Raw genomic sequence first — 19,150 nt, forward strand, 5'->3', positions numbered from 1 at the left:
GACAGTACTATGATGATCAACATTGTGTTCACAGGTGGGAAACTGGAGAGTGGAGTTCATGCTCTGCTACCTGCGGGGTTGGTCTAATGACCCGGACTGTGGCGTGTACTCACCGACCCTCTCGGGACAGCAACCGCACTGAGGTTTTGAGGGATGAAGACTGTCAGAACCCCAAGCCCAGTCCTGTCCAAGCCTGCAACCGCTTTGACTGCCCTCCTACGTGGGACTCGCATGACTGGGGACAGGTAAAGGATCTCACCTCGGAAGTTCAACACCATAAATACCTGGCAAAGCAATTACGCCTGACGACTGAAGCATAGTATTTTTGTTGCTGCAGTGCTCCCGGAGCTGTGGCGGTGGATTTCAAAGGAGGCAGGTCTTGTGCAAACAGCGGTTGGCAGATGGCAGCATCCTGGAGCTGCCTGACACCTTTTGCTCTTCCAAGAGTCCTTCAAACCAGCAGCCCTGTGCCAAGAAAGAGTGCCCACCTCAATGGGTCACAACGGACTGGTCACAGGTACAGTAAGACTTTCCTCAAGGCATCAATTGACCTTTTTAAAGCAGTCAAAGTAAAAGTATACAGGGTCTGCTCATTTCAATTTCTTACAACATTGTTTATTTGTCCAGTGTTCAGTGACCTGTGGAAGTGGCATTCAAAGACTACAGGCAGTCTGCAGAAAACAAGGGGACGATGGGACACATTGGAACGTAGAACCTGAGAACTGTTCCCTGATGGAACGGCCCACCAGAATCCGGCCATGCTCCCTCAGGCTCTGTGAGAGTAAGGGACCCTCTGTTCAGCTCTATTTTATCAATTTGTAAGGGAGGAAATTAAGTTGTGTCAATTTACTTTGCTTGACAGAATAATCATGCCTTTCACCTATCCTGTTAATGTGATCACAGAGTCCGTCAAGGCGGATCCTACCATACTGGCCCAGAGGAAGGTGTATATCCAGTGGAGGAAGGGCAAAAAGTTGCACTTGGTAGTGGGAGGTTACGCTTACCTTCTCCCTTGGACAACTGTGGTCCTTCGCTGCCCAACCCGCCACTTCCGCAAGGGCCACATCCGATGGTTGAAGGACGGAAAGCCCTTGGTCAGCCTTCCACACGTCTCCATAACATCACTCGGATACGTGAAGATTCAGCAGGTTCGTGCGTCAGATGCAGGGATATACACGTGCGTCGCGGGTCTGGCACAAGAACATTTTGTCCTGCAAATTATCGGCAGCAAGCAGAAGCTCTCTGTCCCAGAGTCATGGCGTCATGGCACAGATGGACAGCAAAAGGTTGGGCAGCCAGATCTGTCCTCATCAGGAGAAAGATTCCAGGAGCTACCCATCTCCCTCAACCAATACGACAATATAGTTGAGCATTTGCTTGAACTCAAAGGTTCTCTCCAAGCTGGAAAAGACATTGCTGATAAACAACACTCCAGTGAAAAGAACAGATCAACCCTGGAAGATGACAGCTCAGAACTTTCGAGCCTGCTCGTACTCACCGCCGATGCCCACAGGCTGGATGAGATCACGCACAACCTCTCTGAAGGCCTCGGAGGACCATGGGGGGAACAGCTCATCGCTCAACTGCTCAGTGAGCTCACCATGACTCAAGGGGAAACCAATGAGTCTACTCTTCATCCCCCAGGAAGTGCAGAATCCTCCACGCAAGTTCCTCTCCTTTACAAACCGAACATCAAAGCACACACATCCAGGCCAAGAAACCCGGTGATCATCCAACGGTCCAGGAAGGTCGGAGCAGTGCCGTCAGCTGACATGATAGTTTATGTGGGAGTGCCAGTTATGGTGCAGAAACCCACTTCTAGTTTGGAGCTGAGGTGTGAAGCACTGGGGAACCCTGAGCCGTCCCGAACATGGACAAAGAATGGAAAAGAGTTGCACTACAACAGCAGGTAAGAACTACCCTTAAATCTGAATTTTTGTGCAAAAGGCATTAACAAAACTTCAGATTTTGTTGTTTAAAAGTAGCTTAGAAATAATTGTCATAGAGTCAGTGGTTATGTTGTCTTTGTGTTGGCAGAGTAGGCCTGTTGCCCACCGGCTCACTGAGGATTCAGTCTCCCAGCAAGGTGGATGAGGGTCTGTACACCTGCACTGCAAGGAACCGTCATGGTTCGGCGTCTCTTTCGTCTTTGCTGCAGATTACAGGTGAGGTCGACGGAGACAGAATGTTGCTACAAGCATGTTTGAATAAATGGCAATCGGAGATGTAAGCGAATAGTCAGTTTTATTGCTATAAAGCTATTATTGCCTTAAGATACGCAATATTTAAAGGTTCCCTGCAGAGTTTGTGACCAGCAGTAGCTATATGGAGCAATATATTTACCAGAAGGCCCACCTGTGCACAACAATACAAAACTCGCGCCCATGGCTTTAGGCTACACTGCTGAACAACTGTTAGTGGCAGGAACGTGCTAAGAAATGTAGCAATGCACCAATAAAAGCAAGGAAGAAGACTACTAGTAAGCAAACATGGACGCAAACAATGAACCATTTCAAAAAACATTTGCAAATGTTTTTTAAGACGTTGGAATTTAAGGGTATAACATTCATTCACTGTTTCGGTGAGTTACAATGAATGAAAACATAACTTTTGTTTATAACCGACTAGTTTGCACACTTACTTGTTTTCTTGCAAGGAGTTAGAAGATTGATGCCGCTTTGATATCTGTATATTAAGAAGCCAGAGCAAGGAGACAATTAGCTTATCATAGCATAAAGAATGGAAAAAGAGGGGAAACAGCTCACCTGGCTCTGACCAGAGGTAAAGAGACGGGCATTATAACCATGTTTCGACAGAGGGTGAATAGAGGTGCTGCAGAAATGAACAGTATGAGTAAAATCAATGTCTAGTAAAAATGCAAAATAAATGTACGAACCTTAAAAATGGCATAGTTAAGTTCTGTAACGTCAAGTTGAGTTTGTCCTAATATACTGTCATGTAGTCCAGTTTAAAGTAATATGTGTTGTTCTTTTGTGGTTCAGGCTTAGACATTCTGGGAAAGCATTCTTTTCAACTGAGAAACACACACAGGCACAACCACAGGCACAGATATACAGTAAGCTTCTCCATACCCAAGTGGCTCATCTGGCTGAGTCAGTGATGGGGAATGTCCGGAGCGTGCCGCAGCTCGGGTCATCTCCGAGCTGCGCTGTCCTTCGTCTCCTCTGAGCATGATCGGTCTCAACCTAGCTGCATTTTCATCAAAGCGGGTTTTTCCTGACACTCCAGCACTTTTCCTCCCCATACGACAACAATTAGAGGTTCCAGGCAACGTTTCAAAGAAGATTAAGCGGGTGCACCCCATTCGGCTAATCTAAACGGACAGGAAGAAAGTGCTGAGAAATGTCCGATCTGCATTACTTTATATTTTTTAATTCAAACTCAGTTGAAGGTCACATCTAATGGATGCACTTCAGCAATCTTAAGAATGCAATCCTAAGAGTTAAGGCTTGTGAACGTCCTCGCAGAGCTGCTAAGATCACTGCAGTAAGTCTGCTTTAGCACATCAACAGAGACACTGAAACTTTAATCAACATTATATGATATAGATTAAAAAAATGCCATCTTCTTCTGACTTCTGCACTAAGATATCCTTTTTTAAAACTGTATTTTCAGGTGGCAAAGGAAGAAACTGTGCCCAAGGTAACGGTATGGGAACACATGGACCTGTTTGCACTGAGAGAAGTAACAGCAGCCAGTCAGCTGAGCCGTGCCATGGACAAGCCTGCCCCCTCAGGTAGGTTGCTGTTACTACATGTCTTTCCAGTTGGATACCAGGCCTCCAAAGTGTGTGTGTGTGTGTGTGTGTGTGTGTGTGTGTGTGTGTGTGTGTGTGTGTGTGTGTGTGTGTGTGTGTGTGTGTGTACAGAATCTTTTTGATATGTTTTTGAACTATATAGGTTATAGTCCATTTTTCCTCGCTCTGTGGTTGGATTAGGTGGCGAGTGGATCCTTGGTCATCATGCTCAGCCAGCTGTGGGGGTGGCTCCCAGACCAGGAGTGTCCGCTGCACGAAGGGTCCTGAGGGCAGATCAAGAGAGGTGGGGAGCCAGCACTGCCTCGGCACAGGGAGGAGACCCTCACAGACCAGGCAGTGCAACCAGCTGCCCTGTGCCAGATGGGCTGTTGCCCACTGGGGACCGGTGAGTCTACTTAGGTTGACCATATCCCTTCGTTTCTCAACTGCTGAATTAAATGTCAGGTTTGTTTTTGGTTTTTTTAGGGTTATTTCAGGGGGAAGCACCGAGCTGATACTTCCTTATCTATTTTGAGAGAAATTATTCCTGCAGTTAGGGAAGTCCTGTCACATCTTTGTCGATTGCATCATGAGAATTTCCCTCTTAGAAAATGATGTTGTCTCTAAAACTAATGAATAAAGTAGCCCCCACTTTAAAATATAAACTAAACCTTTATCATGAGGCATAATTTAGATTAAAAACTGAACTTGTTTGTAGTAAATAATAATAATAGTTGATGAACTCTCCTCTTTTAGTGTCACGGTCAATGTGTGGGTCCCAGTGTAGCCACGCAGCACCGCCATGTTTACTGCCAAGACACGAATGCCACCAAAGTCTCTCATAAGATGTGCAGTGGACTCCAGAGGTAAATATGGATAACACAATATGTGTATATTGTATATCAACAATTGTTATACAATGCCAACTTTTAGACCCTTTTCTTCATTATTGTGATGTAGGCCCAGCTCTGTGAAGAACTGCTCCACAGAGGCCTGCGCCCTTCACTGGCATGTAGGGGCATGGACGCAGTGCACCGCCACCTGCGGACGCCATGGTTTCCAGTCACGCCATGTGACCTGCGCGCACCGTCGGACCGGAAAGGCCGCACGGGAGCATCATTGCATGTGGAGGCCTCGCCCTCCCAGCTGGCAGCGATGCAATATTTTGACCTGTGGCAGAGGTGAGAAAAAGCAGATGTAATGGGGAAATGGAGACAAGTGATGTTGTAACTGTAGTTGTGGAAAGTGTTGCGTAGTGACACAACATGATGGTTTAGGATAGTTTAACTGCACTATGTATGTTGATGAAGCTGTTTATGTAAATGTATGTAAAAAGGCATATTTTAGCAACACGATGTAATGTCCCACTGCCTCTCCTTTCATTTTTCCCTCAACCAGCATCATTACCTGCTTTCTTTATCAGCAGTAAGTTTTTTATAAAGTCAGTCAGAAAACACCCATGAAAATACCCATGATTCCATTGTCATTTCAGCAGGTGAGCTGTGTGTGGAGAATGCTATGCTATCAATTATGTACGACATCACGACAGTAGATGAGGGAGCGACGGCAGATTGTCCACAAAAATAAAAAGTATAAAACTGGGTCGCCAGATATGCTCGGGTGGCCGTTGATATACCTGGGAAGACCGTCCAAGTAAAAGATGTGTGTGGGAAACACTTCATATATTATGTCGCTGTTACTGAATTGAGTTATAGTGGGGGAAATGATTTTATTTTGCCGGGGACCCCCTGGAACCGCCTCAAGGATCCCTGGGGATTTCCAAAGATTTCCCAATCCATTATCTTATTGTGCTGGCTGGCTGGAATACCTGCTTAAAGATAATCCCCCAAAATGTTTAAAAGAAAACCCTTTTGCTGCTCTATCTTGGGGAATGACGTGGTTAGGCTTAAAGTGAGTATGTGTAGTAAATTGTAACCTCTGTATTGCAGCAGGAGAGTGTCAAGACAGCACGAGGTACTGTGAGAAGGTTCGACAGCTGGAGCTCTGTCCGCTGCCCCAGTTCAAGAGCCGCTGCTGTCATTCTTGCCGAAACACCTGAGGCCGGGACGCAAGTCGAGGGCCGTTAACAAGCTGGATAGGTCAGGGAAGATCCTCCGACAGCCAGCAGAGACTTGAAAGCTCTACGCCCCATCCTTACACTCACACCTGTCTCCAGTGATCAGTCTTGGATGGGGATACCTGAGTGTGGAGGAACGTTTGTGGCTGTGATCAACTCTCCTTAAAGATATCAAGTGTGGGTTTGGGTTTGAAAGTTTTGAGAGGAGTTTCGTGTCTGTAAATGAAGGTTTCAGTTTTACTTCTTTTTTTCCTAAATCTGGAGTTCATTTCAACAGCTTTCCTAAATTATGTAAAAGCAGGATACAGGTAAGACTTGTTTCTGTTCTGAACAATAGAAACTTGTAGTCACTGCCTTGTTTCATAAAGGGGAACTCATACAGAAACGTTTCACTGGTGAATAACAACCTCCACATTGATGATATCTAGTGTGGTTTCAGGGTGTGTGCATCACCATTTTCTATTTTAGCACCATCATGTCATGTCCAAAACAGGGTGCATAATATCATGCAGCTTATTTTACAATACACAATAATGCAATTAATATACTAAATGATCGACGTTATACCCAGGGATTTCTGGGTAAACCCCCGACCTTTGATAACCACTGGATAGTTGTGTGTTTGCCTTTATTGCAATGGTCTCCAAAACAATGCTGATAAATAGTGTTGATGCTAAATAAGCTTTTATTAATGAGGTATGGATAAACTGAAATACAGCATAATGCTGTACATAAATGGGTTACATGACAAAAGGCCTAATATTTGATAAATGATACACATTTGGTATCAGCCACCTGGGAAATAAATCATCATCTGTGCTGTCATTTTGGGTCATTTAGCACATGTTGACCGCAATGATTGGTCAAGTCATTTCAAGAGAAAATGAATCAGGATCGCAGGCGTTTAAAGGGGCAATATGTAGTTTTGGTGAAGAAATTCAAACTATTTAATATCAGTCAGTCAATGAAGATCTTTGTTTTCTGATTAAAATGTCTTCCCCAAAACTACATAGTGCACCTTTAAAGTGGATTCTTGGCTGAAGATGAAGATTTATCTTGCATGGGTTGCACTATGGAGGTGTATGACTGAAGCAAGTCAATTATTGAAATGAGACACTTATTTTGCACTCAACTCATCCAAGTCTTTGTTGAGAACATGGCTTGTGGAGTTTTTTTGTAAAGTTACATTGTTTATGTTTCGTGATTTTGGTATCTCTTAGAAAGATACTTGTTCAAATGTCCCTTTAACCACTTTGTGATGCTACAGCACGTTTAAACGTGAGGTGAGCACGATAGTTCCTCGCTGAGCTAATAAAGCTCAGTTCATCCTGTCCGCCAAAAATGTTTTTCTTTTTAATGTGACATTTTAGGATGACAACAGACTTTTCATTTGACAGTTCTTATGTAAATCTTCTTCCCTGGACAGATTACAGTGTTAAGCCAGACTCAGACCACTGGAGTTTTTCCCAAATTGTAGGGAAATGTGGTGTGTACTGACGTTCAGTCCAGACTATCTGGTATTTATAAGGGATTCACAGATTCTGTGTTTAAGGTGCAATGTGTAAGGTAGTTGATTAATGAGTCTCATTCCCAGGTCATCAAATACAGACGCATTAAGTCTATATTTGACGACCTGGAATTGAGACTCGCTTATTAAAACTCCTGTAGTGTGAGCCAGGCTTTAGTTGAACTTAAAATATGTAAGTATGACCTCTGTGTTATATTTGGATATTGGTTTAGATCATCATTACAATACAATATTCACATTTCTGTGCCAGATAGACAGGGTTTGCACTTTTTGAGATTGTCCTAGGTTTCACAATACGTCATCATCAAGTGCAACATGCAGTATACGTACCTAAAGCAGGAGACTACTTGGCTTTTCATTAAGTTGTGATGATTTGATTTCATGAGAGGAAAACAATTAACATATTACTTATGCTCTTAAGTTATGTAGATATTTGTTTTGTCCTTTTAACTATTTATTTTCATGTGTGTTCTTGTGCATAGTTTTGTAAATAAATACAGTGGTGGGTTTTTAAGTATTCATTTCCCTACAGGTTTATTTGGTTATTTGATGTGCATGCAATGGGGACCCTCTGCTGGTGACTTGATGTGTTGCTCTCTGCTCATGCCTGGTTAATCATTAAATAAAATCAAATACATTCCTTTTATAATCTGTTTGTTGTGGTTTTCTCTTTTGTTATGATTTTTTTTTTTAAATCTAAATTTACTCATCAAAGTGCTCAAACTTGGTACAATTTCTGCCAAACCATTACACTAATCCATGAATTTCAACTTGGACAGTATAAAAGATACTGTGATTCTGGTTCTCTAATGAAACAGACAACTGTGACTCAACCAGTCATCATTCAAGGGGAAGGCACTTCCTCTTTCTTTATTCACTGCCTGCTGTGCACACTTTCTGCTCAGCTCAGGACAGGCACACACAGGAGCCCTCCAAAATATGAGAGGAAATTCACTTTACGACATTGAGATACTACGATTCAAACTGGCACCAACAGCTGTTGTTATAAACAGCTGTTTATAACTGTACTTTATCTGATTTGTGCTGAGGATTACTTCAGACCAGTTATGGTGGAAAAGGACTGTTGTAATTCTTGTTTGACAGCAATCAGGGTGCTGCGAGCTTCCCTCGTGGACGAGCTGGAAGGGAGGATCGACTCTCTGCTGGAAATCTTAGTAAGTCGGGACCTGTTCACTCGGGATGACCGCGAGGAGGTGTTGTGTCAGCTGGGGCCCCGGGCAAGAGTAAGGAAAGTGTTGGATATCTTGGAGTGTAAAGGCGAGGAAGCAGCTCAGACTTTTCTTTCAGTCAGCCATCAACAAGAAGCACAGACGCATTTTGGGGGAGGTGGAGGTGGTGATGAAGATCAGCGTCAGTCCAAAGGTATGCAATCCAAACCACAAAGATGTCGTAAAGATATTTGGAATGACGATGTGAGTTAAACACTTGAAATGACATGAAGCTAATTGTAATAATTGAACTAATCTTATCTTTTGCAGAGTATAACAAAGTCAAACAAAAGCACAGGGACGTCCTCCGGCGCCGGAGTGAAAGCATGCTCTTCTACAACACTCGACACGGAGAGAAAATCCTTTTTTCCGAACATTATGTCAATCTGTTGTTGGTCGACGGACACCAGGCCCTGGAGGTAAAAAGACACGAGATTCTGACATTTGGACAAAACCGACTGTCTTTTCAGCAGAAGTCGGTGGTCCACAGGAAAATTGCACCAGCTGAACTCTTTTCAAGCACAAGTGGAAACCGTCCAGTCAAGAAAGTTCTGGTGACAGGGGTGGCCGGTATCGGCAAAACCATCCTGGTGCAGAAGATGCTGTTCGATTTCGGGGGAAACCGGGACAATCTTGCATTTGACTTCATCATCCACATGACCTTCAGGGACTTGAATCTGATCGACAAGCCTACAAACCTCCGGGAGCTGGTCTTGCGTAAAAACAGGCACCTGGCTAAGGAGCTGGACAATATTTTAGCGAATGACGACAAACTTCTGATCATCTTGGACGGCTTCGACGAGTTCAGACACTACAGGAGCTGCGACGTAGACGTATTCGTGTCTGAGCCGGATGAAGACGCAGAGGTGGTGGAGGTCTTTGGGAGTCTGATGCAGGGTGAACTGCTGCCCAACGCTTCTGTCATGCTCACGAGTCGGCCTGCGGCTATCAACCACATCCCAGTTGGCTGCATCGACCGCTTCGTGCTCATCGCTGGCTTCTCCTTGACTGAAGTTCAAGACTTCTTCTTACGCTACTTCCAAGACAGAGCCCTCGCTGGGCGCATGTTCACTGTCGTATCAGAGAATGAATTAATGCTGACACTCTGCTACATACCTGCATTCTGCTACATTGTGTGCTGCATCCTGAAGGAAAGCAAAGACCTCTGTGGAGAGAGCCCCAAGACCATGACGGACATTTACGTGCAGTATCTGGTGGCCTTGCTTCGCTCTCACACTCAAGCAAGAGCCGAAACGCTTCTTCAAGAGCAAAAAGCACCGGCTGTCCAGCAGCTGTCCGATGTTGTTCTGAAGCTGGGCCGACTCGCCTTCCAGAAGCTGATGGAGCATCAAACACTGTTCTACAGCAGCGACCCAGATGTGGCAGCGTTAGAGGGATGCAGCCTCGTGAGCACCTTCCTCGACAAGACAGTGGCACAAGAGCCCGGCTGCGTTGAAGAGGTCTACTCCTTTGCGCACCTTACTGTTCAAGAGTTCTTTGCTGCAGTTTATTGTGCAGTGACGGATCACCCTTTACCTGATGCACTTCAGCACAGCGCAAGTCCAGGGGAGGGGTCCAACTATGGACATTTGGACCTTTTCAACCGTTTCCTGTCTGGAATCCTTTCTGAGCGCAATGCTCATCTTCTATCGAGGCAGGTAGGGCTGCGTTGCCATGAAGAAAAAGTAGACACCTATCGCCAGAAGCTCATCAGAGAACTTACAATGCTCTGTGAAAATGGGGCCCATATCTTAAACCACTTACACTGCCTGTTTGAGCAACAGGACCCCTCTTTGGCACTTGCTGTACAACCGGAGACACTGCGAGTTAATGTTAGCGATGAAACACTCTCCCAAATGGATTACAACACCATCAAATACTTCCTTAACCTCACAAAGGGCAAAATATCAGAGCTGGATCTGACAGGGACAGGAGTAAGCTACGAGGCACTTAGAGATATTCAGCCCCTGCTGCTCAGATGTGAGAGTCTTTGGTGAGTTTTAGGTCAGATCAGGTTTATGTCATGTCATTTTGCAAAGTATCTATCACATAGAGTTTTCTTTGCTCTATCTTTGGTTTGTAAGGTTATTTATCCTAACCTTTACAGTTCAATGTGGGTGTAAAGGCATATTGCTGTGCATGTAGCGTCACAGCACCATCAGGTTGAGGATGTGAGTAAGTTATGTGAGTCATGCTATAACTCCACTATTTCATTTTGAAGGCTCGGAGAAAACAACCTCGATATGGACGCAGTTCAGGTCATTGCTGATGTGCTGCAAGAGTCAGAAAGTATAGCCTACCTCGGGTAAGATTGTTTTTGTACGTATCAAAAAAGATTACCACTACTAAGAAGATGTCAAAAGTACAATCACCAATCATTTGAGAGAATTCATTTCATACTTTCTGTTCCTCATTTTAGACTTGGATGGACAAACATTGGTGACAATGAACTACTGGCTCTTACTAATGCCATACGGATGAAACAAAAGCTTCAACAGCTGTGGTAAGAAACTTGTTATCGTGGTGTTTGAGTCACCTCATACATTATGAGGAAATGAAGGTCTTTCCATGCACAGTATCTGTCTGAATCACAGATCAAGTCACGGTGCAATATCTAAGAATTAGCAACAGAATGTGAAGAAACAACAGTGTTGACGTCAAAGATGTCTCTTAAACACCAACACTCCAACACTAGCCTTACCCTATGGATGAAACAAATTCTGTTCTGCAGGCACAAATTGGGGCACTAGAATCTGAATTTAAAAGATTTTAATAATTGAGCACCAAGTACAGCTCGGGGATAGATCCAGACCCCTCTATCAACAATTTAGGGGATAGAGATGCTGAACATATTTTCATATTTGAAGATTTAAAACTGTTAAGGATGTTACAGTGTTGTCTGCTCTTACAGGATGGAGGGGAACCGAGTGACCCAGAGTGGTCTGCTGTCCCTCACTGACTTGACCCCAAAACCTCTGACAAAAGTTGTGTGAGTAAAATACTCTTTTTAATAAGTATTTTTTAATCCATATTTCAATGATTTAATTTTTCTTCTGTTGACTTTCTGTTCACACAGCGCCATTTGGAATGACCTGACTGACACAGAGTCCCTGTGCACCAAAGAAAGCATAACTGTGAACTTCACAGATGACAACACATGGGAAGAGTGGGGGGCATGGGTCTTCAGAAGGTGTAAGGTCAGCAGCAATGAGAAGTTGGTGATGGTACTCCACAAAGTGTGCAACGTATCCGTCCACTGCTTAGAAGCCCAGTGGGCAAAGACCTTCTACAAGGAGCTATCGCAGCTCATCACCAGCAGGATCGAGTGCTGCACCGAGGACGACATGTGCAAGAAGCTCAAAAAGTTTGAGAGCATTTTGGACCCCTGACAGACAGAGACATCTACACCAGCCTCAAGTTATAAGCTATAAAATATGGGTCAAACGTCTGTTGGATGCTTTGTGTGGAACAAACTGCCCACAAAAGTGTTTCTTTGTGGCTTAAAGAGCTTTCATCCTTCACTTCACATTATGTAGGGGAATAATATACTGCATTCATCATCCTGTTAGTATGTCATGGTTGTGATACTGTTATTTTAGGTGTTAACATTATTATTAATTTATTTTTATTTATGTGTGATGCTGTTTGTATTGATTATGTATGTTTTTGTGTGGGGAAAAAAGGTACATTTCAATAGAAATGTTGTTAAAAGAAGCAAAACCAAACAAAATCAACAATATGATTTCTTCTTGCCTATGTACATGTTAATTGTGCATCTAAACACGGCTTACATTTTATGAAACATCAATTCAGCTGATGAAAGCATCTGTCGCAAGTGGCAGTCCATGGTAAGTAGCATGGGGAAGACAGTGATGTCATATTATATCATTATCAACTGTGTATCTAAACAAAAAAGCGAGATCACTGGCCCGTACGGGGATCGAACCCGCGACCTTGGCGTTATTAGCACCACGCTCTAACCAACTGAGCTAACCGGCCAGATGGCACAAGACGGAGCAACATGTAACCAAAAAAATTCTCCTTAATCCTCCTATATGTGATAGTTTATCAGTCAGTGAAAGTGAAATAAGTTATCATACATTACTTTCTTTTCTTTGCAAACAGTCGAGGTAAATCTGTTGTTATGAGGTTCAGTTCCCCTCTCTTCCACTTCCCCAAACACACAGATATCAAGACAAAAGAATAATCTGAAAAAAAAAACCTATAAAAAGAAAAGAAAAAGATATGCCTGAAGTTACTGGAAAAAGCTAATAAAACTACAAACTGGCTGAGAGCCCGGATGTGGTGTTTTTCTCTTCCAAATAAAAGCACAAACCACGTCATGTGAAATTATAAAACTGTAACTATGTTTGACCAGACATTAATTTACATATTTATCCAGGTTTACTACCATTTTATTTATAATTACCTATTTAAAATGTTTTTTTACTGAGCTACTTTGTAATGTTGACGTGTTGTCTACTTTATATGTAAATTGTATCTCCTCTTCGTGTGGAGCATTGTATTTCGTTCTTAAATGTTTAATGCACTTTTACAAAATACGACCTGCTGTATTGTAAATTCTGCACAATTGTCAATAAAATGTTGAAACGCTTATGAATACGACGCATTTGTGACTTTTATTTTGGAGTAATTCACCGGAAGTTGTATAAATTGCTTGCGTCGATTGTGGTGTGACGACATCAATCTGCGACATCTTCCTCAACGAGCTGAAGCCGTTCGTGTGAAGTTAGCCAGCAAGCTACTGTTTTCTGTTATTTTTGTGCATGTTGAGCGTCAAACTGGACCTTCCCCTCGTCTCAAATTGGGTGAGTTTTTTTAATTATTGTTGCAGTTCAGTATTAAGTGAAAGGCGGGCGGGTTTTGAAATGCAGTGGGCTTTTTAAAAAATGACTGCAGCATTTTTAAAAATGTCAGTACCCGCGAATTAACCTACTAACTTCAACAACTGTTTGCTAGCGTTGCTGCTTGCTAATCTTAGCAGGCACTGATAACTTATTTAATATGTGGTAAATGTGAAGCTACCATTTTTTACTAACTAATCTTAATCTTACTTATTTGTTGACACTATTCAAGGGGCGTGTTCACCATTGACTATGATTATGGCGTGGGGGCTCTGTCATTGAGCTAATAACTGTGAATTTGACCTTGTGTGAATCATAACCCTGTAACGCACTACACATAGTGTGACTCAGTCAACTAGCATGGTCTTTATATGAAAATAAACGTGAGTGGACGCAGTTATGAAACTTATTTGTAAGTGTGCATGCTACTGACTTGTGTTGCAGTCTCAGCCACACGATGATTGACACGGAGAGGGGAGCTGGTGATGCTGGCACAGCAGAAGCCAGCAGTAAGAGCAAGGAGATGGAAAAAAAGAAGAGGTCTCGAGTCAAACAGCTGCTGTGTGACGTGAAGAAGCAAGTGGAGTTCTGGTTCGGAGACGTCAACCTCCACAAGGACCGCTTTCTGAGAAAACTCATCGATGACTCAGACGATGGATGTAAGGGTCTATCAATGACAACAGTACACCACTACATTCATACAGGTTTTGACGCCAAGACGTTGGATTTTGTCATAAATATTGCTCTAAAAGTGTTCTTTGTCTTAGATGTTGATATATCTGTGCTGGCGGACTTCAATCGGATGAAGAAGCTGACACCTGACACCAAACTGATTGCGAGAGCACTGAGAAATTCATCTGTAGTTGAGGTACTGCGAAGTGAATCTTGTCAATCATTTTATATGATTCATCAAACAATTATTTGAATATTTCTAGAGGTTGTACATGGCTTCAACCTAATGTCAAGTGAATGCAGTGGTCAAAAAATGTCTTCTAATGTTGTTTCAGGTTAACCTGGAAGGAAATAAAGTAAGGCGTCAGCTTCCAATTGGAGATGTGCCAGATAACGTCGACAGCCGCACAGTCTATGTGGTAAAAAGAGTTTTATGTTCTTATTTTCATTTGATTTTTTTCCCAGAATTTGCAGTCAACACTAAATTCATTATACCTCATGTTGGGGTGACTCACATACTCATTTGCTGGTTATTTTGACACTGTATTCCTGCCAGATTGAAGAATTTTAAACCACAAAATAATTTCTTTCTTTTTCTACAAGGAACTTTTGCCCAAGGATGTGACGCACAGCTGGATAGAGAGAGTGTTCTCAAAATGCGGGAATGTGGTTTATGTCAGCATCCCCAGATACAAGTCTACTAATGACTCCAAGGGTTTTGCCTTCGTAGAGTTTGAGAAAATACAGGAAGCACAGAAAGCCATAGAGGTGATAACTGATGAATATTTCACTGGTGCCTTAAATTTATCTGAATTTTTGGTCATGTCCAGTGAAGGAAACTTATTGAAAATGTTGATATTTGAGACAGATGCTGAACAATCCCCCCGAAGATGCTCCCAGGAAGCCGGGGGTTTTCCCCAAGACAAAAAGCGGGAAGCACCTTCATCTGCCAGATAATCCACCATCAGGTACAAAATGCATTTATTTCAAATCCCTGCTTCTCTATATCACCTATAAACATAATAATCCCTGACTCATGACGAATCTGATGCTGTAAAGATACCAAGAAAAAAAGCACTTAATGTGAATTGTTGTGTCAATTCTCGCGTCTTGAAATCCATGTGCTGCAGGTGAAGAAGAGGAAAAGAAAAAACGAAAGAAGAAGAAAAAGAAGGAAGGTGCCACAGTGCAGGCTCCTGCTGAAGAAGCCAATGAGCAGGCGATGGACGCAGAACCCTCTGAGCAAAAGAGGAAGCGCTCAGCAGCGGTGGAGTTTGACCCGGAGGTCGCCACCACTCAGAAGACACCTGGCAAAGTGTCAGAGAAAAAAAGGCGACGGTCACATACGGCAGAGGGGTCCGAAAGTGATGTGCCATCTAAAATAAGGAAAACCAGTGAGAGTGGAGAAAAGGGGAACGATGAAACAAAGACCAGTAAGTGCTCACAGTATCTGATTCTCCATAATCCACAAATGAGAGAAGTGAATGCTCTTTTTTTTTCAGTGTAACAATGAGCAAGTATTTTTGTTAACTGTGTCATTCCCCTTTTTTTTTAGATCCACCTGCTCAAAGCGACACAGAGAGAGGTGTTGAGGACGGGAAAGAAAACAGAGATGATTCAACAGTAAAGGCAAAGAGGAAGAGAAACAAGAAACACAAGGAGAAACTTAAAATCGGGGAGGAGGTCATCCCACTGCGGGTTCTATCAAAGTAAGGTTTTTTTTTAATCACGTCACAACAGGAATGAATGAAGTAACTGAAAACCACGTCGGAACTAAAATTAGTTGAACACAATGACTGATGTCTTTCTTCCTCTTTCACATTAAGGACGGAGTGGCTTCAGTTGAAGGAGGAGTATATGACCTTGCAGAAGCGGAGTATGACGTCCCTGAAGAAGTGCATTAATAAGATTGATCACAGGGAGCACAAGAGTCAAATGGAGACAGACAATGTCCCTCCTCAAGAAGAAATCAGTGAGTTTTGTCTCCGCCAATACCAGAAATTTGAGTTCAGGGGCGCTCAGAGCAGACTGTTAAAATATGGAGAAGGAAAAGAACAGCTCATTGTCCTCTCATGTCACAAGTGAACCTGTTTTGACATTCCCCAGTGCAGGAAACTGTATCGTATGAAACCAAGTGTGGATGTTGACACCTTCAAGTTTCCAAGTACAATGAAAGTCTTGTGTCCTGGAATTTTAGCAAAAAATTCAGGTTCTTGTGGAAAAGAAGTCTTAATTTTTTAAAAACTTTTCCAGACATTTACCACGACTGTAACATTTCAGTGCTGAGCTGTTGCATTTTAAATGCAGTAAAATCAGTGAAGATAACACTATGACTCCAAAAACGTCGAACCAAACTTAATAATAACATGTTGGCCGTAATAACTGACATGTTTTTAGAGGCTAGAGGGGCTCGCAGCTGTTGGTTAGAATAAATTAGAAGATTGTTTAGATTCTGTGTTGTTTAATGCAATAATGTTTTTGTTTGTTTGTTTGTTTTGAATGTTTTTAGTTGTTACTCCTCTAGTGGAAAAGGATAAGAAAAGTGAGAAACCAGCTAACGTCGGCCCGCAGTTCACCAGCGGTGTCATCATGAAGATTACAGACAACAAGCCGCTACCAGTGAGGAAGTTCATCAAAGTACAGTATAACTTTTTCTCATTATCATCTGTATTTGATTATCAAATCATTTAAAAAGCTGCTTTTGTTATTAATTTTTTAAATTAATTTCCACGATCCTTAATAGGATATAATCATAATATTTTTTAACCGTACTTGTTTGTTTATTATTTTGTGCAGGATGCTCTGTGCAAAGTATCACGGGTGGCGTACATCGACATCTTGGAAGGAGATGCTGAGGGTTACATCCGCTTTCACACCCCAGAGGAAGCTAAAGTCGTCAGTGACGCTCGAGCAGAGCTACAGAAGGAGCACAGCTGGAAGCTTGAGATTCTCTCAGGTATGAATTCTTCTTTTATTTGAAGGCAAAATTGTCCGTGCGTAGCTTGTGTGCAGCTCTAATGCTCTCCGGCTGAGGAGAGGATGTGGATGACTGAGATGGCACTTTCATTATTGATGATAATGGAAATAATTTATCGGTACAGGACCCATTAGTTTGTTTGATTTTTTTTTTAAGAAGGTTTCATAGTTACAAATACCACTCTAAAGGCTAAATAATTGTTAAATGTAATTTGAAAAATGATTGGATTTTTATTTAATGCCTTTCAAAGGTGACCATGAGCAAAGGTACTGGCAGAAGATCCTCGTAGACCGCCAAGTCAAGTTGAATCGTCCAAGGGAAAAGAAGCGGGGCACGGAGAAGGTGAGCTCGCCCTTTAAATTTTTAATTAGAAAAATACAGATACATACATGTTACTGTGCACAACAATCTATTATTGATCAGTTATTCTGTTGTGAATATGTAAACAAGAGGCTGTTATTTGCCATCACATCTACTGTCGTGTCTCTTGTCACACTTCAGCTCATATCCAAAGCTGAAAAAATCATCATCGCCCGGGCCAAGGAGGCCCATAAGCACATCCGCTTCCAAGAAGACTGACAGCGGCGGAAAACCTTATGTTTAATTGTGTGGACTCTGACTGAAGGGGGACAGTTGGTGTTAATTTGTACTCAGCTGGAAGAGAACTGAATAGAAACTTGTAAAGTGTAAACTAGTGAGAAATGTCCCCATGTTTTTCTTTTGCACTGGAGTCCCCGAGATAATATGGAGCGCTGCTATGCATTTAGACATTTTGGCGTCTGTTTTTTTTTTTAATTGAAAGCCTTTTTAGTTTTTAAAAATATTCTTTTTATGATGTAAATATGATTGATTTCAAAGTTCTCCCAGTCAAGATGTGGACAAGTCATGAAATTTACCGTTGGAAGGTATTTCCCTTTTTGTTGTTTTTTTAAAAAAAATAAAATGTCATTATTTGATAGTTACAGGATTTATTGTGAGAATGTTTTTTCCTCACAGTAATAATAGGCAAACATCTTCAAATACTGACTGAACTGAAAACATGAACACACAAACTGAAAAGTCAGGTTGTCATATCACAATATCTTTCAAAAATAATTGCAAAATAATTAATTTTTTTGCAAGTCGTTCAGCCCTAGTTGCAAACACACCATTCATACAGTTGAGGATGTACAGTATGTTTGGACAGACCGCATTTCACTGTCTAACTGGATACAAATTGCCTTTAATATAGTGGATTACATAACACTCAATATGAGTTGTGCTTTGTAGTGTCAGTGAGATGCTTACTGGTATAAAAATAGCTGCCGTTACATAATCTCAACTCCATTTATGGCTTTTATTAGTGTGAATGTAGAAACTACCTGAGGTAATATGTGGCAGTAAAAGCTTTCCTTGAGGAATCCTTAGTTTCTGTTAGAAACCATGCAGCTGAGATGATTTGGTGGGCCCGAGATGGCTCATCACAAATTATGGATATGGTTCATGAAACAGCAAAAGGGGTAGAAGAGCTGCATGATATTGGGACTTCACTGGGATCTCTGGCCTGGGCTGATCACATTTGAAACCTCTCATTGCAGTTTTATTTCTAATGCTTATTTTGGGTTCACGTGTGGTGATGTTGGTCAAATTAATCATCCGACGGGCCTCTTAAAGTGTCATCCAAGCCCCTCAGGTAATTGTGAAGAGTAACTAGTTGCACTCTGGTGTCTGATCTCCGTCTAAACCTTTACAAATAAGCACCAGTAAATGACTGAAGCAGGCCGGTAGCAGTGTTACATAAAGTGGAGGAGCCATTTTTGGAGGGTACAAAGTCCTTAATGTGGCCCCTTTTAAAATCACATGGCAGCAAGCGAGATTATGATTCTTTTTTTACTGTCATTTTGAATGTGCTGAATATGCAAGGTGCAGTCGCGTCATGCATTCTGCAACGGGAACTCCATCTGTCACTTGCGGTCATGTCCAAAAAAAAAAAAAAAAAACAGAGGGGAGGGATGTAAGCACACATGCACACACACACTGAAGAGGGAAGGAAACTGACCTTGTGA

General features: G+C 42.3%; 2 protein-coding genes and 1 non-coding gene across 3 annotated transcripts; 2 read left to right on the top strand and 1 right to left on the bottom strand.

Annotated features, from left to right (window-relative positions):
• Nucleotides 1-1,571: 1,571 nt before the first annotated feature.
• LOC141003318 (NACHT, LRR and PYD domains-containing protein 6-like) lies at nucleotides 1,572-11,980 on the top strand. The gene is made up of 14 exons (XM_073474643.1): nucleotides 1,572-1,909; nucleotides 2,038-2,165; nucleotides 3,637-3,757; nucleotides 3,959-4,163; nucleotides 4,514-4,623; nucleotides 4,717-4,938; nucleotides 5,368-5,423; nucleotides 5,707-5,736; nucleotides 8,467-8,640; nucleotides 8,862-10,584; nucleotides 10,813-10,896; nucleotides 11,011-11,094; nucleotides 11,503-11,580; nucleotides 11,668-11,980. The coding sequence occupies exons 1-14, from the start codon at nucleotides 1,602-1,604 to the stop codon at nucleotides 11,978-11,980; spliced, it is 3,636 nt and encodes a 1,211-aa protein (XP_073330744.1). The 5' UTR covers nucleotides 1,572-1,601.
• A 536-nt stretch (nucleotides 11,981-12,516) lies between these two features.
• Nucleotides 12,517-12,590, bottom strand: trnai-aau (transfer RNA isoleucine (anticodon AAU)). The gene has a single exon. It is a non-coding gene; the product is annotated as a tRNA-Ile (tRNA).
• Nucleotides 12,591-13,314: 724 nt separating this feature from the next.
• On the top strand, nucleotides 13,315-18,067 carry larp7 (La ribonucleoprotein 7, transcriptional regulator). The gene is made up of 13 exons (XM_073474970.1): nucleotides 13,315-13,420; nucleotides 13,901-14,115; nucleotides 14,224-14,324; nucleotides 14,464-14,547; nucleotides 14,732-14,896; nucleotides 14,997-15,096; nucleotides 15,259-15,561; nucleotides 15,684-15,837; nucleotides 15,955-16,100; nucleotides 16,638-16,765; nucleotides 16,925-17,084; nucleotides 17,356-17,447; nucleotides 17,607-18,067. Exons 2-13 carry the CDS (start codon nucleotides 13,914-13,916, stop codon nucleotides 17,682-17,684), a joined length of 1,713 nt encoding a protein of 570 aa, XP_073331071.1. The 5' UTR covers nucleotides 13,315-13,420; nucleotides 13,901-13,913; the 3' UTR covers nucleotides 17,685-18,067.
• The last annotated feature ends 1,083 nt before the right edge of the window (nucleotides 18,068-19,150 follow it).

Source organism: Pagrus major, chromosome 10, assembly GCF_040436345.1.
Source record: "Pagrus major chromosome 10, Pma_NU_1.0".
In the NCBI taxonomy this organism is placed as follows: Eukaryota; Metazoa; Chordata; class Actinopteri; order Spariformes; family Sparidae; genus Pagrus; species Pagrus major.